Here is a 23,927-nt window from a genome sequence, read left to right as displayed (position 1 = left end):
TACTTGTTTGGATTCATAGCACACTCTTAAGTTTTAATGATATAAGATTGAATTCTAAAATTTTATAATGCTCCAATAATGACAGGCAAACTCATACACCACAAATTCAAGCAATATGATGAAATAATTTTGACTGGAGGAGGTTCTCATTCATTGGCACTCATTTTGTATGCAGATGCCCTTGGAAGTTCAATGCATGTCCAGAATAGCCCCTGGACACTACATAGGATTAGGACCCCAGAGCCTCAGGGTGCCCCCCCTTAAATAAAAACCAAAAAGTTAATTTCCAACCATTGTGTTCTCTTAGAAAGCTCTTTCCTTGTCTCTTTACCATTGCTCTTAAAATTTGTTATACTACTTTTTTTTTTGAAGAACACAGGACTTGGGATATAGACTAAGATATTCTATTCTATGGAAAAATGAAATGTTTTTCATTTCATCTTGTTCTTTCCTTTCAGTGCAACCTTGTTCATCGGTCCATTAAAAACATACTGGTCAAAAGTCATCTGTCATCTTATTTCATCCTTCACAAATGGTTATTGATTTGAAGTTAAAAACATATACTATGTATGCCAAAATAACCCAGGGTGTTTCCAAATCAGGTAGTAAGGACTATGCAGTTACTTGTTTTGGTAATGATAAAGTTTCATTATTTTAGCGTCAAATAAATTAATTACTTTAATATTAAAAGAAAGCAAAATAATACCATATAGAAATAAAAGCTCCAGTGTTTAACTTATAAAAATAATTGTTTACTCCCACATGATTTGTATCACTTGTATCACTTGTTTTCCCATTGATCTTTGATTTGCTCGAGCGGGCACCAGTAACATTCCCATTTGTCCCTGTCGAGTGCTAGTGTAGACCATTGATATCTGCTAGCTCCAGGAACAGGAAGATCCTCAAACTGTTCATTCAGGGTTTTGACAAGGAAGTCTGACCATCTCGTTGGTGTGCAGCCATGCGGTCTTTTGACATCCTGTGGAATCTAGTCAGTAACAGTTCTAGTCCAGTGGTCGTCTCTGAATCGCATTATATGTCTGGCGCATCTTTTTTTCAAGAGTGATAGGTGGCTCAAGGAACGTATTATAAAACATAAATCAGGTGGGATGCTGGCACTGGAAGCATCCCACATGATTTACGTTTTATAACACGTTCCTTGAGCCATCTATCATTCTTGAAAATTGAAAACAAGATTTCTAAAAAAGCTATTACTATACTCTCCTTGCCAATTTGAATGTGTATGGGAAATATTTTTCACAGTAATATTTTGTTTGTTTTGCTTTGTTTTTCATAGTAATATTTTTATTTCTAGATCTTAGATTTCTCTGTTTATGTAAATATAATTGGACTGGAGTGATAACACAACTGGTAGGGCATTTGTCTTGCACTGGCCGACCCAAGTTAGATTCTTCCATCCCTCTCCGAGAGCCCAGCAAGCTACCAAGAGTATCCCGTCTGCATGGCAGAGCCTGGCAAGCTACCTGTGGCATATTCGATATGCCAAAAACAGTAACGACAAGTCTTACAATGGGGATGTTCCTGGTGTCTGCTCGAGCAAATCGATGAACAACGGGACAACAGTGCTACAGTGCAGTGATATAAATATAATTAAACAGCCAAACTATCTTTCTTATGTACAGTATCCTTGAAAAGATCTCATGAAATTGACTAAAAACTCTTGTTCTGACAAACCATTCACAAAGTCAACAATGGTTGAATAAAATGTTTTCACTAATAATACTATCAAATATATCTGTATACTTTGTTTTTTGAAACTTATTTTTGAGATAATATGATAAAGGAAAAATCAAGAGATAAGTATTTGTTCATAAATTACAACCCAATGTATTGATTTCTTTGAATTATTTCTTTAGCGTACTTTATTAGTCTGTGAAAAAATTAGCTCTAAAAGGAGCATAATTCAAAAGAAAATAATGCTAAATTGCAGATATTTTCAAGTAGTTACTGGGAATGCATTTCTTAAATTGATGTTAAAAAGTTTTAATCTGTATTTAACATTTTAAAAGAAATCTCACTAATACACATAGAAATTGTTGCAAGGAGTAGTTATTTTTGTTTGAAAACTTAAAGATAATTAGCCCATGTGAAGAAAGAAGCTATAAATCTCACTAAATATAAAAGAATAGTTTTCACTTTTATATTTTCTTTCATTTGTTTCTTGACAGATAGTGGTCAAGGTGCTATTATTGTATGTGAAGTTTTTGATCGTATTTTTTTAAATTTAGGAGCAAGGTCTATTAAACGAAATATCCTACAAAGTAATGTTTCCATGGCAACTGTAACTGTCTTTTATTTTCACATGTACCATTTAGAATTAGTTGACAATAATAATTATAGACTACTGTAGATAAAACATTTGCTTTACAGCAAAGGCATGTGTAAAGACATGCTTTCAGGAAAACTGTCCTCATTTAAAGAAACTAAAATTACATTTAAAAGAAGATCTCATTCTTAGGTGATTGAAATTCTCTCTGCATATCCAGTATGAAGTGTTGGGGTGCAGTCAGAAACATTTTCTGTCTTATAATTTAAAAATTACATGTGTCACCCTAAATTAAATTTTATATATGTGTATATGTATCAAGTTGGTCAAAAATTATGTCTAATTCAATCATTATTTCTTTAGAGTCAATATAGCTATTGAACAATAGACTAATAAGGAAACTACATTACCATATTTTTAACTTACAAATTCTCATAGAATATAAATTTTGCTTTATAAATGAAGTGAGACTTCATATAATTGGAAGAAATATTGTTCAACTTAGATAATGGAATGGAAATCTAAAAGATAACAGGTTATATAAGTTTTCTAATAGGTAATAAAAGTTTTAATACTTCACATTTCATTTGTATTACTGAAGCTAAATGCTCTAAATGCTTTTATTTACTTCCATGGTTTTATATAAGTAAGTACGTAAAGATGAAACTCTTTTAGTCAAAGGATTATTAATTGTGCTTGTGAAAACCGTATTATAGTGAATGTAATTTTACCAGGTAGGAACGAAATTAAATGAATTCACATGTGTTTTGAAACTCCATTCTAAAATACCATATTGTTGGTGCCAATTTTTGTTCTTAAAATAAAAGTAAGTAACCTGCAAATGACACTTCTGGGCTGTGTAACTAATTATGGTGCATTTCAGTACATAATAATAGTAAAGGAATTTTCTAGGTTATTAATCTTTTTCTTTGAGGTCACCACACACCAGTTAGAATTCTTTTATAACTCTGAAGGTGTTGGGATACAGTGTGGGAAACGGGATCTTAAGTGGTGCTATGGGTAGTGGAGGAGGAGAGAATAAATACTAGCTGGAGACCGATTACTGCACTGAGTACTCATTTATCCACCAACTCCTTTACCCAAGTTTTCCCTCACAGATGACGGTGGGTTCCACAGAGAGTCAACTTTCTGTTTTTGTTTTAGTATGGGTATGGGCTTGTTGAGCTTTCTCTCTCATATCTGCTGGGATGGATTTAATGGGCACGACTTGGTAATGGAGCGCCATCCTCCACCTTAATTAATTAATTAACTTTGTATTGAATCACCATGCGGTACACAGTTACAAAGTTGTTCATGATTGGGTTCAGTTGTACTATATTCCATCCCTTCACCGGTGTGCACATTTCCCACACTGATGTCCCCAGTTTCCCTCCTGGCCCCCTCCTCCCAGCCTGCCTCTCTGGCAGACACTTTCCTTCCTTATCACTCACTTGGAGAGGCAAGTTTGAAAGTATGTGTGTGCATCTGTGTGCACTCACAGGGGCTTGCTCATGATGGACACACACATTCAGTGCCCAGCTTTCTTGCTGAAGTATGGTTGAGTGACTGCCTGAGGTATCTTTTAAAAGTCTTCTTTTTCCTTAAGTTTTGGTTTGGGGCCCAGTGGTATTCAGGAAGTATTCCAGGCTCTGTGATCAGGGGTCACTCCCAAACAGTGCTCAGAGGAGCATGTGGTACCAGGGATTGGCCCTGGGCCCCCTGCACAGAATGCATGTGCTTCAGCCCATTGAGCCATCACTGAGGTCCATTTCAAACAGGAGATGGAACTGTCTCATGAGCTACCATTTTTCTCCCTTCTTTTTGGATCATACCGGCGATACTCAAGGGTTATTCCTGGCTCTGCACTCAGGAATTACTTCTGACAGTGCTCCGGGAACCACAGGGGGTGCTGGGGCTCAAACTTGGGTTAGCCACAAGCAGTCAAACGTCCAACCTGATATACTATCGCTCTGGCCCTACATGGGATACATTTTTTGTTCAAAACTATCAGCTGAGTTGAAAGTTCCTTGGAATCAAAAACTTTTGGCCCGGTATTTTTTTTCCTCCTCTCTCTTCTTCACAGTTGTCAGATCGGCATCATGGTCTAAAGAGTTTTCCGGCCTTCTCTGGATTCTTTTATATTATCTTTCACAGGTCTTCCCTCCAGCCCTTCTTACCACCACCACCCCCCATCCCCCGCCACACACATGCACCTCCAATCCTTGCTAGTACATGTCTTGCAAGGTTGCTATTGTGCTCACTTGAATTGACCTCTGATTAGTAGTATAGAACTTGCACTGGGAGGAAACAAAGTCATTTGAAAGTGGATGTAAAGGACCCTCTGCACCAAAGGACTTTGATTCCAGAGATCTAACACCTTTGGGCATCCAGCGCAGCATCCAATAGCAATGCACTGGGACTGCGAACTGGGCTACAACTCTGTGCTGCCAGGGGGTGGATTTTTTTCCTCCCCACCCTGTCTTCCTGCACGGAAAACGGCGGGTTGGCGGCACCCACGTGGCAGGCGCCATCTTCTGAGACTCCAAACCCAGAGGTATTCGGTTTTTACTTTTGGGGCTCCCAGGAACTCATGGGAAGGGGGTGTAACCGGCACGCCCTCGGCCCAGATAAATCCGGAGCCGCTGAGCGTGAAGCGGACCCTCTGCGCCTAAAGACTTTGATTCCAGAGACTTCTTACAGAAATGCACTGGGACTGTGAGCTGGGCTATGCAATTTCTGGCAGAATTTTCCCTGGACTTTATACAGAAATCCAAAAGCGCGTGGACGCGACTTAACATCTATAATTGTCGGGGCTGGAGTGATAGCACAGCGGGTGGGGACGTTTGCCTTGCACACGGCCAACCCGGGTTCAAATCCCAGCATCCCATATGGTCCCCTGAGCACCGCCAGGGGTGATTCCTGAGTGCATGAGCCAGGAGTGACCCAAAAAGCAAAAAAAGTAAAAAAAAGTAAAAACATCTATAATTGTCAGCAATGTGAAACAGTTCCTTTTGAACAGGTCTGACTTGGGGGGGAAACTCCAAATAATAACTGCGTTTTTGTTGAAATATTGGAGGTTATTAATGTAGCAGCCACCTCTCTGGACTGTGAACTAAGCAAAAGCCCCACACCTGCCGAGAAGAGGAAATATCCCTCTTTCCAGTTTGTTTCCCATTTTCAGGGAGAAACTCGGCTGGCGTACACCATACTATGAGGCGCGGGAAGGGGGATGAGGGAGGGAAAAAAAGAAAAAGGAAAAAGAAAAAAAAAGAGTTATGTACTTGGAGCAGTGGAGCTACATATCTCTTCATTCCCAGCAATGGAAAACTAATTATCAAATGCTTCCTTGGTAGTAGGGCTGTCTTTCTTGGGGGGAAACTCCAACAACTATAGTGAGTTTTGTGTTGAAATATGGAACGTGGGGATACCGGGGCAGTCTCAGCCCGGGCCGGAGCTCGGCTCCAGCCGAGTTTCGACCCGGGTGGCCATGCCTTTGCACAGCCGGTGGATGTGGAACGAGCAGGAACCAGAGACAGCTTTAGGATTTGGGGTTCCAGCAAGTGCTTGCAACCATGTATGGAGACTGTGAACTAAGCTTTTGCCCCACGCTGGCTAACGGAGGAAATATCCTTCCTTCTTGGTCTCTCTCCCCTCCGGGAGAAGGCGTGATGTCCGACATTTTGTGGGTCCTTTGAGCAGGTATGAACTTTTGGCGTGGAAAAAAAAATGTGCTTTTGCCGACGCGGCGTGGCATACACCATACTATGAGGCGCGGGAAGGGGCATGAGGGGGAAAAAAAAGGGAAAAGGAAAAAGGAAAAAAAAAAGAAAGTTATGTACTTGTAGCAGTGGGGCTACATATCTCTTCATTTCCAGCAATGGAAAACTAATTATCAAATGCTTCCTTGGTAGTAGGTCTGTCTCTCTTGGGTGGAAACTCCAACAACTGTAGTGAGTTTTGTGTTGAATTATGGAATGTAATCAAGGTAAAGAGAAAATGAAGTGAAATTCCTTAGTTATACAGTAGGGGGTAGGGGGCAGGGGCGGGGGGTATACTGGGGGTTTTGGTGGTGGAATATGGGCACTGGTGAAGGGATGGGTGTTTGAATATTGCATAACTGAGACATAAACCTGAGAACTTTGTAACTTTCCACATGGTGATTTAATAAAAAGTTTTTTTTTAAAAAAAGAAAGTGGATGTAAAGATCATGGGGGAGGGGGCTGGAGCAATAGCACAGCGGGTAAGGCGTTTGCCTTGCACTCGGCTGACTGGGGTTTGATTGCCAGCATCCCATATGGTCCCCTGAGCACTGCCAGGAGTGATTCCTGAGTGCAGAGCCAGGAGTAACCCCTGAGCATTGCCTAGTGTGACCCAGAAAGGAAAAAAAAAACATCATGGGATATTTATTGGTGATCTAGATGTAAATATTGAATAGGTAGTTAGACACATGGATCTGAAGATGTGGTGAAAGAGGTTAGCCTGGAGAGAGAAATTTTGGCATTGACAAAACCAACACATTATCTAAGACGTGAGATGGTATGGGCACAGGAAGGGAGCTGAGAGGAGGGGGGAAATAGACCCTTGATCACCACCTGAAATGCCCCTCCCCACACATGTGCATAATGGTGTAGAGGGGAAATCAGGAAAAATCCATGGGGTGAAAATCGAGTGATGTGTGTTTCAAGAAGTTTGAGATTAATCTTGAACAATAATGCTGGTGGATCAAGGAGGATGAGAGATGATTGAATTTATCAATGATGCTATAATGTGGATCTAGAGAAAAACAATTTCAGAGGCAGTGTTGGGATAGATGACTTGGGTGAATTTTCATGAACGAACAGGAGAAACAGTGGATGTAGAAATGGAGGGAGTGATCGCAGGCGATAAGCAAGTGTTTCCTGGTGATTGAAGCAGATTCAGAAATGTGTTGATTTATTTCTGCTTTAAAGATTGGGGAGATCACATTTTTATGTTGATAGAAATTATCCAGAAGGGGGAGTGGAAAGACTTCCCGAAGCACATATCTCTAAGAGAAGGAATAGGACGGGTAATTCAGCCTTTATAATTTGAGAAAAGACAGAGTGAATAGGCACAGATGGAGGTAGGTGGATACAGTGGGTGCCGGCCCTCGTGAAAATCTCATCAGATTCTATTTTCTGAGTGAAAGCGGAACCAAAGGGAGGCATTAGAAGTTTCTATTTATCTAGAAAGAATGACTATATTCAGGGGTTGCAATATGATTGCCTTACAGTATTAAGAAATCATTTTGGGTTGTAGGCATGAATGTAAAATGAGAGCAGCCAGCATGCATTCCCCATCCCCCACCCCCACCCCTGTAATCATCATCAACTCTGCAGCGGGAGGCACATGTAGTCACTGGATTGTTTTTAATACAGGTTTGAGTTTTGCCCACTGAATAAAAAGTGAAAGAGGACCAACAGAATTGAGGGAGTAAGTACGGGAGTGTCTTTAAGGCAGGTGAGGACATGAACATGGAATCTGGTTATTCCATTACTAGCGGAGTTGATGAGTAAACGCTTCCTTATATGACATTCTATTTTTATAAATCATTATGACATGGAGAGAGGTTTGGGGGCGGGTGTGCTCTGCATTGGAAAATAACCAAGAAAAGTGCATACATCATTTGTCAGCTAATATGTTCTTGGGACTCAAAAGAAAAACTGCTAAGGCAGAGGTTTTAATGAGTAATATTTAAGCGGAAGTATTTATCAAATAAGTAAATTTTCCCAATGACAACATTTTGCTGAGATAATGAGATAATATATAAATATATATATACATATATATATTTATATATATCAACATTTTGCTGAGGTAACTATATACATTTTTAACTTGGAAGTTAGTAAAAAATTTCTTGGAGAATAGGAAATTCACAGTCAAAATATATTGAGATTTCTACCTTATCTCAGTTAATATTTCTGTATGTCTATACATTGTAGTTAATACTATATTATATGAAAATAATAAAGTGTGCTAAATACTTGCTATGTAGTAAATACATAAATAAAATACAATGCTATTCCTCTTGGTTATGTGAATGATTTCTCAAAAATTGCTTTGTTGGTACTAAAGCATAATCCCTGTGTATCAAAAGCATCTTAATCAGTGTTCTCTAAATGGCATTAGGGACTAGAATTACACTATTTCCTAAAACAAAATATTATTTTGTAGTTATTATTCTTATTCTAATATATATTATATATTATATATATTTGTTTTTTGGGGTCACACCTGGCTATGCACAGGGGTTACTCTTGGCTTTGCACTCAGAAATTACTCCTGGAAGTGCTCAGGGGACCATGTGGGATGCTGGAAATCAAACCCGAGTCGGCTGCAAGTAAGGCAAATGTCCTACCTGCTGTACTATCGGTCCAGCCCCATTATTCTAATCACTGTCATCCCATTGCTCATTGATTTGTTCGAGTGGGCACCAGTAACGTCTCTCATTGAGAGACTTATTGTTACTGTTTTTGGCATATCCAATACACACGGATAGCTTGCCAAGCTCTGCCTCTCAGGATCGATACTCTTGGTAGCTTACTGGACTCTCCGAGAGGGGCGGAGGAATTGAATTCGGGTCGGTTGCATGAAAGGCAAATGCCCAACCGCTGTGTTATCACTCCAGCCCATTCTTATTTTTGAAAAAATTAAATTATAGGATATAAAAGTAACTGGTTTTTGTTACTAAAGTCTATTCTACTTATATGTTAATTTGTTGACTAATTACACTAATATTTCATATAGAAGAAAATTTGATGAAGCTGTAGTGTTTAGGTTATTTTTTTAAACAGTCACACTCATTTTAACAAGTTTATTCATCTAACAATACAATTATGGAGAAAATGGAATTGTCTGATAGGAAACATATATATAGATGATTCACATAGTTTTTATGCATTTTGTTTATTTTTCTACTATTATTCTAGAGATATTTATTTGCTGATAATGAATGAAAGGTACAGAAATAATTCTTTTTGAAAGTATCTCCTATTTCTGAGAATACATTGATATTTTTGTTTTCTTTTTGGTTTTGGGGCCACATCTGACAGAATTTAGGGCTTACTCCTGACTCTTCACTCCTGGATTCAACTCCTCGATGGGTTAGGGGATCATAATGGTTGCAGGCCATTGAACCCAGTTAGTCATATTCAAGGCCAGCTCCCTACCCACTGTACTATCTCTGTTTTTCTTTCTTTTCTCTCCCTTCCTTCCTTCCTTCCTTCCTTCCTTCCTTCCTTCCTTCCTTCCTTCCTTCCTTCCTTCCTTCCTTCCTTCCTTTCTTTCTTTCTTTCTTTCTTTCTTTCTTTCTTTCTTTCTTTCTTTCTTTTTCTCTCTCCCTTCCTTCCTTCCTTCCCTCCTTCCTTCCTTCCTTCCTTCCTTCCTTCCTTCCTTCCTTCCTTCCTTCCTTCCTTCCTTCCTTCCTTCCTTCCTTCCTTCCTTCCTTCCTTCCTTTTTTTTTGTGTAGGGGGTGGTACACATTCAGTAGTGCTTAGGGCTTACTGGTGTTGTTCAAAGTACCTGATGGTGTTTAAGACAATGTAGTGTAGAACTGAAGATCTAACCAAAGTTGCCTGCATGCAAGGCAACTTAATACCTGTAATATCTATCTGGCTTGTCTGCCCATGATGTAAATACTGTAGACACATTTTATAAAAATGATAAAACACATAATGTGACATATATAAATATTGCTTTTAGAATCCAAAAGATCTTACTTAATTCTTTGCCACCTGAATTTGGGCTTTGTGAACACGGTACAGTGATTTTAATCTTTCAATGACCATGCTTTGTTACCTGTGCTCCTGTTGTAACCTTGAACAGAATATTAAATAGGAGAGAACAGTAGTTAGTGGGGTTAAATTAAAATTCTCTAGTGCTCAGAATCCTCAGATTCTTGAATATAAATGATTATTCCGTGATTACATATGTAAGACTATGTCCTGAAAAGAGTTTGGGAATAGTAATTGGGATAGTAGAGATAGTTCAGAAGCCTGAAGGCATGAGGGAGGCTTAGGTTTGACCCCTGACCCCTCATGGCCCCCTGAGCACTGCTGGGAGTGACCTCCAGGCACCCTGCCAGGAGGAGGCCCCAGGCATCATCATCCGTGCTTTCCCAAAAATAATTGTATAATAGGGACATTTATGGATGCTGTGACATAATACTATGCAGAACATGGTCTCGGGTCAAAGAAGCTTCTAGGAAAAAGTTCTAGAAAATTCAAACTAATTTGCCCTCTGGGTGCTAACTCCTTTGCCTCTTCAGTTGTAGTTGGAAATCATACTGGAACTAGTGATCCAATGCCATTCATGAACTGTGTACGTGGGAAAATAATAATTTTATTACTACTCATATCTCCTAAATCTTGCATAAAAGTTGGGAGAAGTAGAGACAGATGAAGTGGATTCAATCTGCTACTGCTAAAAATGCTTTCATAGTTAAGCACACACCAAAAAAGTGGGAGGTACAACAATATATCATTGTTTTTAAGATGTATGTTAGGTATTTCTTAATATTGGATTAGCTACTTTTTCTTTCTCCCTTCCTTTATCTTACCTCCCTCCCTCTTTTTCTTCTTCATTGTTTTATTTTCTCATATTGTTCTACTTTTTCTTTGTGGGTTGGAATTTAATAAGGTGTCTAAAATAGAAATGGTGAGATGTAGTATAATCAAACATTATAGCAGTTTTTCTCAACATTTTTTTTCCTATCACTGATGAAACCTGGCAAGAACCCTCTTAAAAGCATTCTATGCTGAATTTCCCACCTCATGAAATTTTAACACCATTGGTATACTGTGTATCTGTTTACATATATTCTTTCACACATATGTTTAAGTATTGCAGTTTTATTTCTGTTTTATGGTAAAAAAAGAGAAAGATATGTTTATTACCCCAAGTCAACTTTCATGCTCTTGGAGACTGTATTAAATCTACTGAGAATGCAGTTATTAAAGGTGATACAGGGGTCAGAGAGTATTGTGGTTTTGGCGTACATCCTGTATGCAGCTGACTCTAGTTTAATCCCAGAACCACAAGGTCTCGTGAGCACTGCTGGGTGTTACCCTGGAGAATCCTGAGAACCTCTGGAATGGCCTGGGTAATTCCCAAAACGACATTTTGGTTACTTGAATTGAACCATAAATCCCGTTGACCAAGAATTAATAATAATAATAATAATAATAATAATAATAATAATAATAATAATAATAATCACTGTATGTATCACTGTATCACTGTTATTTCATTGTTCATCGGTTTACTTGAGTGGGCGCCACTAACGTCTCCATGTCTCCATTCATCCCAGCCCTGAGATTTTAGCAGCCTCTCCTTACTCGTCTTTCCCAAGGACTGGAGGCTCTTTCAAGTCAGGGGAATGAGACCTTTTATTATTACTGTTTTTGGCATACTGAATTCGCCAGGAGGAGCTTGCCAGGCTCTGCTGTGTGGGCGGGATACTCTCAGTAGCTTGCCGGGCTCTACAAGAGGTATATATATATATATAAATATATATATATACCTCTATGATTTTATGGAAATTGGGTAGGGATAATAATAATAATAATAATAATAATAATAATAATAATAATAATAATAATAATAATTTGTTAGAGTATTAAAATCATGAGGTAATTTTTAAACTTGGAACTTTTGGCTTTAACTATGCAACAGAATGTCAACTTATTTTTATTTTCATGAATGACTGTCAAAATACATGCGAAGTTTGAACATTTGCTATTTACCCCAACAGTCAGAAAGCTATCCAATTTTTTTTGTTAAACAAAAGAACTTCAAGTTCATCCAGCAATGTCATTCAGCAACCACTCTCACTTATAAGATTATTTGATAGTATTGGTGTACGAATTTAAATTATCCATTACTTCACTCTTATACATTCAAGATTTTAATGATATGAGAACAAGTTCATCAATTTAGAGACTTTCTATAACTCTGTAGTTTTTGTTGCGTAAAAAGAGGTACTTACTTTATATTCAATATCTTGCTCTCAGGGGGAAGTGGTTAGATGAAAGCCTCTATGCGGAATTTCTGTCTGCAGTCTAGGCTGTTTTGGGACATCCCATGTCAAGAGTAACAATTGAATATATAGTTCCGTTCGTTTGTGACCAGTTTTGCATCAGAAGGAAGACAGGAACACAATATGACCTTCAAATCAGGTTTTTCTCTTGCAAAGCTTGTTATATTTGAAAGCTTTAATTGATGGAGAAAGACATGATTTATTTACTTGGAGAACATCTTTAAATAGCAAAGTCATTCATTTAGTGTGTTAAACCATAGCTTATCTTTTCAGGGAGTTACAGTTTTGCTTCTATGTTTTAAAATTAATGGCAAATATGACTTTTGCAAAGAGAGATACCTAAGACCTTTGACTCTGTTATATGTATTGCAATGACATTTTTTTCATGTTTGATAATTCAGACACGATACTGGTCCCATGGATTTGGGCTGAATAATTTACTACTTTTGACTCTCAAATGTGTCCAAACAATGGAGCACTGTTTGGGAGAGGATATGAGCCGTTCTACTAGATTAGACAATGTGTCAGCAAAATCAAACACAGGTAGTACTCAAAAAAGACTCAAAACGGTACATAGACATCCATTATCAAGGCTTTATCAATCCTCTTAGTTTTACATAAGCTTTTGGAAAGAAACTGAAAATGAATTAAAACCAGAAGTCATCTCCTCCACTACTCCTGGTACTTGCTCTTTCTCTACCCTTTAATCGCAGCATCTCCATGATGCTCCGGGCATAGACATCCCTCAAGTTAACACTAATATATGAGTCAGTGGCTATATTCTTGGTAAGCTTCTTTAGAGCTTCCCGCTGTCTAACAGCTGCTTCCTTGAGCTTTAAGGTGAAGTAGCAAGCAGAGAAGCGGTCATTAATAATAGCAATAGGCAAGGCCAAGACAAGGATTCCTGATAATATACACATGAAGGCCACGATTTTGCCTGTGGTGGTGTCTGGTCTAATGTCCCCGTATCCCACAGTAGTCATGGACGTAGTGGCCCACCACCATGCACAAGGAACACTTGTGAAGGTTGTGTCAGGAATGCTTTGCTCCGCAAAATATTCCACAGTCGAAAAGATAGAAATTCCCACGGACAGAAATAGGAGTAGTAAGCCAACTTCTTCATAACACTGGGTGATTGTCATCCCAAGTGAACGTAATCCTGCAAAAGAATACTTGCTGTCAATCATTAGCACCCTTTCCTGCCCCCTCCCGTCTATTACCCAGTTTTCCACCCACAAACATTCATCACACATCTCCCATATCCCCAGCACTGGGCAATATTGAGAGAGGATCAATCCTCATCTTTATGTTTAGGAAGCTCGTATTCTGGTGGATGGGGTCAGATTAAGAATGATAGAAACAAATATCATTAGTTTTATCCATTCACTCATGGGTTTACTAAACACCTATTATGTAGTACAAGGGTGAAGCTGAGATTAAAATGCAGTCAGGGGGGGCCGGAGCGATAGCACAGCGGGTAGGGCATTTGCCTTGCACGCGGCCGACCCGGGTTCGATCCCCGGCATCCCATATGGTCCCCCAAGCACCGCCAGGAGTAATTCCTGAGTGCAAAGCCAGGAGTAACCCCTGAGCATCGCTGGGTGTGACCCAAAAAGCAAAAAAAACAAAACAAAACAAAAATAAATAAATAAAATGCAGTCAGGAAACAGATGATAGGAAATTGTACTTTAGTGTGTACTCTAGGAGATATTTGAATATGCAGCATTGAATGTGGGGCCTCGCATGCTCAGACTCCATTTCAATGCTCTATTACTGCACACATTTTCATTGTCAGTTTCTGTCACCTTTATCATGAGTTTAGCTTTCTTACTCATCTAATTAAGTTTCATATACTTGGGATCATTGTTATCTGAAGTCCAGGATGGACAGCATGATAATGCATTGACCTCCAAAGCCTTATCCTACAACACTTTTCAATAATACTTGTTTAGAGTTAATGGAGATATATGTCACCGATGTCTGTGTTTGCTAACAATAAGATAAAATTGTCAAGTATTTATATGTGTTTAAATATTTTATTAAATTAAGTCATTACCAATGCTTGGTACTTCTTTAAAACTGAGAAAATCTTTGAAGAGATGACATTGTGGAAATCACTATTATTTTCTTTTTCCTTTGTTTTAGGGAAAAAAAGTAGTCTCTGCTGGGTGTTTTTAAATTGAATCTTGTAAAGAGTTTATAAATACTAGAAGAAAGCACCCCATTATGTGTGTCAGGAAACAAAGAGTAGCACTTCTAAAAGTTGTTGGAAACCCCATCATCAAATCCCTGATACGTGAAACTGGCTAGGAAAATAAACTACCAAAATTACATTATGTGGGGAAAACCATATCTCTGGTTAATTTCACCCTGTATTTATAGGGAGAGAGAATTATCATTAGATTCTTTTTAGCAACTAGTCTGACCTTATCCTGGGGCAAAAGGTAAAGTTAGGACTCTGACCAAGTTTTTTGTAACTTCATGTATTCTATTAACCTGGCATCTTGTTCTCATGCTCTTAAAGTGTAGCCTAAGAATTATCTTCATCAAAATCACTTGCTAACTTGTTAATATCTATGTTCCCAGATCCAACCTCAAATGATGAGATCTGACTCTTTGGGTTTAGAATTTAGGCTTCATATTTAAATTTTAACAGTTTTTTCGAGAGACATTTATTTTCAATTAAGACCAAAGCAAGAGAACACATATGGATTCTGGAACATTTAACACTCACAGGGGCACACTCTATGAATCACTTGGGGTTGCAAAGATCATTTTATGGATCTGTGTGATTTCCTCGGACTTTGACTATAATTTTCACATAACTATGTGTATAGATTTTTTTCCTAGGGAGAGTATACATAGGATTTTTGAGGTTTTATGACACATATATAAAGTTAATAAATTCCCTTTACTCTTTTTGTCATGACTTAATCTCTTTCTGCATCACCAAAGAAGGCTCTGGATGACCAACCTTCTCTTCTTTCGAGGAAACAAGTGCATAAAGTTAGTACTTCCTTGTCCACAGAAGAAAAACTGGCTCATATCCCTATGTAGCATGTGTGATATATGTGTGTGTGTTTATATTCGATTTATGCATACTTTATCTAGGACCTTCTGGAAGCTGAAAGCACTTAATCTTGGCACTGGTAAATAGAAATTAAGGTTGGAAAATGGTCAGGTGGCTTCTCAAAACTGTTGAGACCCTCCCTACTCTACACCTTTGACAATGGTGTCAAAAGTTGTGTTTCTCACTACCTTTCTAGCAGCCACCACTGGCAAAGCATGGGAGTTGGCAATTTTGAGTCTGAATTCTGAGCCCTTTCTCTAGGCAGCAATCAGAGCATCTATGCTACAATCAATGACACATGAAAGGCCACGGATGGGGCTGAAATACCTGTAGAGTGTCTGCCCAGCTTGAGCATGCGCAGAGCCCTGAGCAGCCTCAGCACCTGGACCAGACGCCCAACGTTCTCCAGCTCCTGTGTAGTGTGGCTGCCACTCAAGCTCTCCACCAGGAGGGTGATGTAGAAGGGCAAGATGGCAAGGAGGTCTATGATGTTGGGCACCTTTCTCAGGAAGCGGCACCTGTCCCGCACGCTCAGGAAACGCAGGACAAACTCCCCGGTAAACCAACTAATGCATATGTACTCCAGAATTTCCAGAAGCTGCAAGTCCAGCCAGCTTAACTCAGATGACATCAGGGCCATATTGATGATTGACACCACCACGAAGACGATAGAGATGACCCCAAAGATTCGAGCAGCAGTGGAAGAGCCCGGTTTCTCCAGAATGTTCCAGAGCTTCTGGCGGACAGTGGGACAAGGTCCTTGGGAAAAGTCCTGCTCACTCTCATGTTGACTTTCCTGGTCTTCTGTGTCCTTCTTAAAGTCTAATGTTTCGCTCAGCTCCTTCCTTCTGAAGTATCTTTTTGTTAGAAAAGAAAGCCAGTGATTAATCTTTTTAATTTTTATGTTAAAAATGAAAAGAGGATTAAACTTGGCAGTGAGGTCATGCTTCTGGGTCAAATGCAGAAAACGTCCATTCATATTTTACCCATTCTGTTTCCTGCTCAGAGTATTTCTCAATGGGCAATCCTCTTAAAATAATATTCTCTTAGTAATTTGTATAAAAACATTTATTGTAGCCCAAACTAACTCAGGTCAATGCAATCTATGGCCTATTTTCCAGTAAGGAGAGTAAGTTTGCCATATAGAACTTTGTTTTGTAAAAGAAAGGTATCCCTGGTATTCAAGAAGAAACGGTACTGAAAGCAGGCTCCTAGGAAAGCCATCATTAAAGTTCCATATTCAGAATCCAGGAAGCAACTTTCCTCGGTACTTAAAGCAGGTCTACACTCAAGCTTTTAAACCTAGAGCCTTGGGTTCGATCAATGCTAAAGCTTCTTTCTGAAACCTACATCTCCACACCTGCATCGGTTCTGCAATTGCTTCTCTGACGCATTAATTCTACCCCTTAGTATTTACTGCGCATCTTAGGCGTAGATTGGCGCGCCCTCACTCAAAACCAGAGGTTACGAAAGTTCCATTCCCACCGATGTGCCTTCCAGGCCAGACCTGACCACAGGCATTAGGCCTGCCACCTCCAGTCACCTTCGGTCGGCCCGGCCCTGCTGCCCCCGCCTCCCCCGCAGCCGTCACGCCTCGCGGATACCTGTCTCTGCAGCAGGAGTCGATGCTAAGCTCGTCGATGCCCCAGTACTGGATCTCCTGCAGGAAGGACAGAGCGCACAGCTGCTCCATGACGTGCAGCCGGCCCGTGCGGTAGTAGTGCAGGACGTAGCGGAAAGCCTGTGAACTGCGGTCGAAGAAGTACTCGTTGTCCACGGGGTTGGCGTCATCGCAGAACTCCAGGGGGCTGGGCACGGCGGCCAGGGCCCCGCGGCGGCGGCACGAGGCCACCACCACGGCCAGCTTGCCCAGGCGCGTGTGCGGGAAGCAGGACAGCGCCTGCTGCGAGAGGACGAAGCGGCTGCCGCCCACGTTGACCGTGAAGCAGTCCCCGAGGGCCAGGGGCTCCCCTTCGCCCTCGCTGCAGAAGACGCTGGACTCCAGCGAGGTCAGGGAGCAGCTGTCGAGCGGCGAGTCAGGGGGCGGCGGCGCCCGGCGGCCGCGGGGAGGCAGCTCCATCCCGGCTGGCGCTGCCTGGAGGCGCCACAAAGTTGGGGGCGCGCCGGAAGCCTCCCGTGGGAGCCGGTGGCACGGCCCCTGCCGGCGGCCGGGATTTCCCGCTCTCCCACCCGCGCACCCGGGTTCTCTCCACCTCCCGCGTGCGCTCCCCCTACAGCGCACACGTGGGCAGCGCCAGGGGCAGGGTGATCAGGGCTGGGGAGACACCCCACCCCACCCCAGGCTTCTGAGTCTCCCCCTACTCTCCCCTACGCCTGCCCGGTTTAACAATCCAGCCGGCTAGCGGAGGGGGTGTCGCAGACGCCCCGCGTCCCCACCCGCGGGGTGGCGCCCAGCGGCCGAGGTGGGCGGATCTGGAGCGAGCGAGTGCAAGAGACGGGGCGGACCAGGCCCGCAGGGGCCGGGCAGCAGAAGTTCAGACGGCAGCTAGGGAGCGACCGTAGGCTCTGAGCTGCCTCTGCTTCTCGGAGAGGCTCTCCTCCCTCCCCGTTTCCCGGCGCGGCTGCACCCACCGGCCTCCTCCGCACGGTGCGACGGCGGGTGTGGGCCCGTGGGGGCGGCCGCGCGCGGCGATCGCGCTCCGTCTCGGCTGCCCGTCCCTCGCGCGCCGGCTCCGTCTCCCTGGTCTAGCGGGGCCACGGGCGGGCTCCGTGTGCACGGGCCAGCGAGTGCCTGAGAACTGGGGATCCCCGGGGGCTGCCCAGAGACCGGCCGGCCGGAGGCGGGGGACAATGAGCGCCCCCACCCCCACCCCCCCTCGGCTCAGCCGTTGAGGCTCCTACAAGTTTCCGGGAGAACAGGTGTTCTGGGTGCGTTCCCCAGCCCCCGGCCCCGCGCTCTTTTTTTTTTTTTTTTTTTTTAGGAGGAGGGAAAGCAAGAACGACAAGGAATGGAACAGGCGTGGGCTGCGGCAGGAGTTTAAATAGGAACGAGCCCGGGTGAGCCAGCAGCCCGGGGCCGCGCCCAGGTGAAACTCCAGGCAGGCGAACGCCGGTAGCTACGCCCCAGGAGGGGGTGTTGGACCTGGGGCGGGAGCTCGGGGAGGTGCAGGGCGACTCACCTGTGGCTCTGGGCACATCTGCGGGGCTTTCCCAGCTCGCAGCCTTTCTTTGATGCCCGCCAGGTCTGCGTGCAGGTCTGAGTCGGCGGGGACCGCAGGCACCGTGCAAGCAGCTGAGCTCGAGCCCTGCGCCTTTGCCTCCGCCTGCACCTGCCTCTGGGCTCCGGCCCCGACTGGCTACCGCGGAGTGGCCGCGTCCGCCCGCGCCCGCTCCGCCAGCCTCGGGGGAGGCGAGGAGCAGGGGAGGGAGGTGAGACCCGGGGAGGGAAGGGAGGAGGGGCTCCGAGACACATCTTGCGCTCATCCCTCCAGAATGACGGCATCAGGATGCAGTTTCCCTAAATCCGTGTGCTCAAAAATTCCCCGGTGCAGAAATCTGCTCAACTCGAGGCCAGGCCAGTGATATGAAACGCTTCGTGCCGCGCGATTCATCTCTCCGTGTCCCAGCCAGCGCCTCTCCATCCTCCATTTGTCAAAAGTCGGACCCACACAACCAACCCATCCTCGCTGTTTTCTTCTTGTCTAGTTTTAGAAATTATATATAAAAGAGCAGAGTGGGCAGCCGAGGCAGTAGCAAGATGTTGTATTGTCATAGATTGACTTGAGGAGTGACTCTTGTTAAGCTCTGGCTTTGGCAATGAATCTGGAAGTGGCGGCTGTCATCTACTTGATGAGCTCAAATGCCTTCTTCAGTAAAATTTCAGGTTTTAATAAAGACGCCCTACATTTATTAGTTGTTCACTTGATCTATTTTGTTCATCCTTTATTCATACAGATTTTTATTACGTCCCAACTAGCAGAAAGCAATGTATCTATATTACAGAAGGGAAAACTGAGGCACAGAAAAATCGATTTGGGGGACGGAGGGATTGCACCATCAAAATCCCTGTAAACATAATTTTTGGACATATCATTTGTGTTATTTTTAAATGTACCAAAGTATGGTTGCTTTTACTGATTTTTAAATTTCTAAGTTTCTAAAGGACAGAATTTTATTGACAATATTTCTTATCATCAGTAAATCCCTATCCACTATGTTCCTGTTCTATGGTACCTCCAGGAGGAAGGAAGACAAGATATACTTGTGGGATTTACATTTTTCCTTTGGAAAGAAATTCACATTTTTTTCCCTTGGAAAAGAGCAGCATCAGTGAAACATAAAAACAGTCTGGTATTTATAGGTTATGTTCTATTTTTATTAAAGGCAGATGAGCTTTTTTTTAAAGTAAAATTTATGCTGTATGTATATGCTATAATATAATATGACAGAACATAATAAATATAACATGGCATAATGTGCTTACTTGAAAAGAACATAAATAAGTTTTCAAGAGGAATTTGAAATCTAAGGACAAAGTTTATCAGTGGAAGTGTTTGGGGGACCTACACAGATAGTTTGATGACTATACAGAGGCAGCCAACACTCAATTTCTGACATGATATGGTCCTCTGAACCCTGCCAGATGTGACCTCCAAGCCCACAGTAATTAGGTGACAACTGATTTACTGACAGCACAGAAGCAAACAACCCATTTTACCTGATTTATTTCCAGGGGATGCTCCCTCGGAATACATAGAGAATCCTGAGGCCGTTCCCAGAGAGATTATGTCAACTGAATAAATGGTTCAATGTTAGAGTTCAAGTATATGGAGGGACTTGGGAGTGGAGGGACTGTGTGGGGGGACTTGGGAGGGGTTATGAGCAGTGCGGGAACAGTGAAGTTATCACCCAAGGATGCTCAAAGAACCATTCAGTACCAGGTTCGAAACTTAGATTCAAACCCCTGACCACTGATCTCTCTCCCAAGTCCCAAATCATCCATTTCCGAATACAATTTCTTAGCTTATACATTTTTTAAAAAAATCCTTGCCTTCTTGCTTGATCCCTCCTCCTTCCTTTTAATTTATTATATTACCTCCTTCACTGATTGCACTGGTTTGATTCAGAGGAAATGATCAATGAGGGGTAATGTCATCTGGTCAGAGGATGTCTCTCCATGTCCCTGATCTTGACCTGAGATAGACTCTAAATATGTCAAGAAGTGAAAGGTTGTTGATAAGTAGTCAGAGGTGGTGAGGCCTTGCTTTCAATTTCATTTCATTGCATGGGAGGAATGTGATTGCTATGTAGGAGGTAACACAGTACTGAGATCTGAACCCTCTACATTCTAATGACTTTAGGTTTATCAGGTGTTATACTCAGTGATTTTCCATGAATAGTATTGCAATTATAGCCTCTATTGGAGTTTGCATTATCTACCAAGTCATCCAAATACTAACTTGAATATGAAATCCCTAGTGCAATTAGGCCTTTGAATTCTTCTGATTTTTATGGCCATTTCTAAATGAATGAACAGCATGCATTAGTAATAATAATTTTTAAAAGTGAAGTAAAACAAATATTACAGTATGTTTTAAGTATATGACTATTGATGGCAGTTATAGAAAAACAGTCAATTCATTTGAAACACATTAGAAATTCTCCTATAAAAATTGTATTTCACTTGCAGTTTTGAAAAGTATTGAGGACATGTTTGTATTAATATTGCATTTTTCTATGTGTTTTTTAACAATTTCTAATGATTTTTCTTTGAAGTAATTAATTCTCATATATAAATGTCTTAAAATGATTATGTATGATCATAAGTCATTGAAGTATTTCAATGTACATTCATCTATCTCCAAATCCTTTAGTTTTTCATATATTTTTAATAATTAAATGAACACAGGAGAGTCATGAATGAATAGTTTCAAGTAAAGAACTTTATATAATTCAACTTGAGTAAATGCGACCATTTCATTTTCAACCTCCTACCGTAGAGTGACGCATTCACACCAAAGTTTCTTTAGTTTTTTCTCATTCATTAACAATGGAGATTGGATTTCATGTGATTTCCTGCTCTATTTCCAAGGGTAGACAACCAGATGAGCTCACTAAAATGATATTTTTACAATATCTTTGTGTATGGGCACAGTGACTTTGCATTGGGTTATGTTTAAAGGTAAAGAAAAATCTGACAGATTCCATCTATTCATCTTTCATGTGCCTTCTAGGTGCCTGGAATAAATCCTCCCAACTGTATAACAGCCCACTCTAGTGCAGAATTTAGCTTACTGTGGGCTTGCTCTGGATTCCTTCCAAGGGGAGGCAATTATCTTTGGAAGTACCGAAGAACTCATTTTTACAGCCTAGTCGGCTACACAGATCACGGGATGGGTGATGATAAGGATAATAATATGATAATAAAGTTTTTACCTTGGCACACATTTAATCTCTGCTCTGTCTCTGCCCTCAGCTTTATTAGCTGTGTAAGTGCTCAGTTTCTTAAATTCTATAAATTGCATTTTCCTGAGCAGTAAGTAGGAAAAAGGATCATACTTACCCTGTATCATTGTTTTGACACTATGTAGTAAAATAATCCTTGCCATGTTTAGAGCTTTGCCATTATTCTTATTGACATTTTGATGCTGATGACAATGTTTCAGGGATATTTTTCTGATTCTGTCTGGCTGAGAACTTATATGTAACAGGTGCCACGTAAAGAGCTTATCTGATTTTTTTTCTGTTTTATTTTTATTTATTTATTTTTAGAACATCTTAAATTTTTAATCCTTTCTTTACAGGTTACCTAGACCACTTCTGATTAAGAAAACTGTAGAAAGTTAGTAACTGCCACAAGCAAACGCCAGGCGGTGGCACATGTCAATTTTCCACAGAGCCCTGCTTTGCGGGTGTTTGAATGCACTGCTCGGGGTCTCTGCTCACACTTGCTGCAATCAGTCATGACAGATTTAGTCCACAGGTCGCTTTTCCCCATATTTCTTTGTAAACTCTTCAGCATTCTTATGGAATTTTTTTACGGTCCTTAGAGTATTCTTCAGCTAGGTCAGCCCGAAGTGGGTGCTCAGGCTGGGGGTCGTTCACCAGGGCAATGAGGGACTGGATTACTTGGTCGCTTTTGGTTGCTGGCTTCCAGTTTTCAGCACTAATTACTGGCAGACAGACCTGCCCCTTTTCATCAATGTTTGGGTGGTAGATCTTTGTCTTAAATGTGATCTTCGGTGGTTTGAATGGGTACTCTGCTGGAAAGTTTATTTCGATTCTTAAGGCCCCCTTATCATATGGAGGATTGTCAGGAACAATAAGCCCTTGCCAAGTCAATAAATTTGTTTTGTCAATCTGCATATTACGGAAGTTTTTCATTCCACATTTGTGGATTTCTTCAAGCTCCTTCATCAGCCTCCTGCTGGCCGCCATCTTGGATCTGGTGCTGCTGCTTGCCCAGAATGCCTTTTTTTCTCTTTTAAATTTATTTATTTTGTATGTATTTGGGGCTCTGGGCCACACTTGGTGTTACTCAGGACTTACTCCTCGTTCTTTGCTCAGGGATCACTCCTGGCAGTGCTCAGGGGACCATACGTGGTGCCAGGGATTGAAACCCAGTTGGTTGCATGAAAGGCAAACACCCTACCTGCTGTACCATGATGATAGTTTACGTACTAGGGTTTGGTAATAGTGTTATTGTGGCACTGATAAATTATGCTAATAAACTTAATGTTAAATTTATGGCATTGATCTACAAAGTTACTGCATGCCCCTGTGACTTAAGTCCACGTGATTCCCTTCCTATTCCTGTGTCACCTCCAGTTTGACTTTTCCTCCCTCCCATTCTCCTGTTAATTAATTTGCTAACTAACAGTTGCATTTTTTATTTCATATTGTTACCTCCCTTGCACCATTCATGTGCTCAAGACCCTCTACCTATGTTTCTGTGTTACTTCCAGACAACCTTTTCATCCCTCTCTCTCCCGAACCTGGCATTTTCAGAACTGTATTCCAGTACTGATGGTCTGTTATCAATTGATATTGTCAATATCTGGAACTTTTTCACTCTCCACCACATATGGTTGAGAATATCATCTATTATTCCTGCTTATGTGTGGAGCATGGCAACCAGCACTGGGGCAAATAAGACCCAACCTTGCAAAGCAGTACTGAAGCGAGGCCTTTCGGAAGGGAATATCTGGGCAAAGTTGTCAAGAATAGTGTGTCAGCACCAGGTGTCCGGCTTTGAGCCTCACTCGACCTCCTAGTCACATAAGCCCAAGGTACTGAAACTGTCACGGATGCTTAGTAAGCCATCCTAACCACAGCCGCTAGCCTTGATTGGGATTGGACCCGAGCAAAGCAGAGGAGGAAAGATGATAGGACAATAATGCTAAACTTTATGTGATTGGAAATTCTTGTAAGCCAAGACCCTCTATAAAGTATGTGTGTATTTGGCCATAAAGTGAACAGTCATCGGGTGCTCCCAAGGGTGATTTCTCTGCACGCCCATCATCCTTTACCCCACGTTTGCCTGGACCCAGTGA

General features: G+C 41.6%; 2 protein-coding genes across 3 annotated transcripts; both read right to left on the bottom strand.

Moving 5' to 3' along the window:
• Positions 1–12,924: 12,924 nt before the first annotated feature.
• KCNV1 (potassium voltage-gated channel modifier subfamily V member 1) lies at positions 12,925–19,271 on the bottom strand. Of its 2 annotated transcripts, none has more exons than XM_055127901.1 (4): positions 18,555–19,271; positions 17,019–17,162; positions 15,742–16,271; positions 12,925–13,503 (listed from the first exon to the last, which is right to left on the bottom strand). In XM_055127901.1, the coding sequence occupies exons 1-4, from the start codon at positions 18,875–18,877 to the stop codon at positions 12,992–12,994; spliced, it is 1,509 nt and encodes a 502-aa protein (XP_054983876.1). In that variant the 5' UTR covers positions 18,878–19,271; the 3' UTR covers positions 12,925–12,991. The 2 variants fall into 2 exon arrangements, with proteins under 2 accessions (XP_054983876.1, XP_004607717.2); XM_004607660.2 differs by having other exon boundaries at positions 17,019–17,509; positions 18,555–18,704.
• Positions 19,272–22,294: 3,023 nt separating this feature from the next.
• LOC101541954 (ubiquitin-conjugating enzyme E2 L3-like) lies at positions 22,295–22,860 on the bottom strand. The gene has a single exon (XM_055128639.1). The coding sequence runs from the start codon at positions 22,810–22,812 to the stop codon at positions 22,399–22,401; it is 414 nt and encodes a 137-aa protein (XP_054984614.1). The 5' UTR covers positions 22,813–22,860; the 3' UTR covers positions 22,295–22,398.
• Between the last annotated feature and the right edge of the window lie 1,067 nt (positions 22,861–23,927).

This window comes from Sorex araneus, chromosome 2 (genome assembly GCF_027595985.1).
Source record: "Sorex araneus isolate mSorAra2 chromosome 2, mSorAra2.pri, whole genome shotgun sequence".
In the NCBI taxonomy this organism is placed as follows: Eukaryota; Metazoa; Chordata; class Mammalia; order Eulipotyphla; family Soricidae; genus Sorex; species Sorex araneus.
This window is presented reverse-complemented; position numbering and strand designations above follow the sequence as displayed.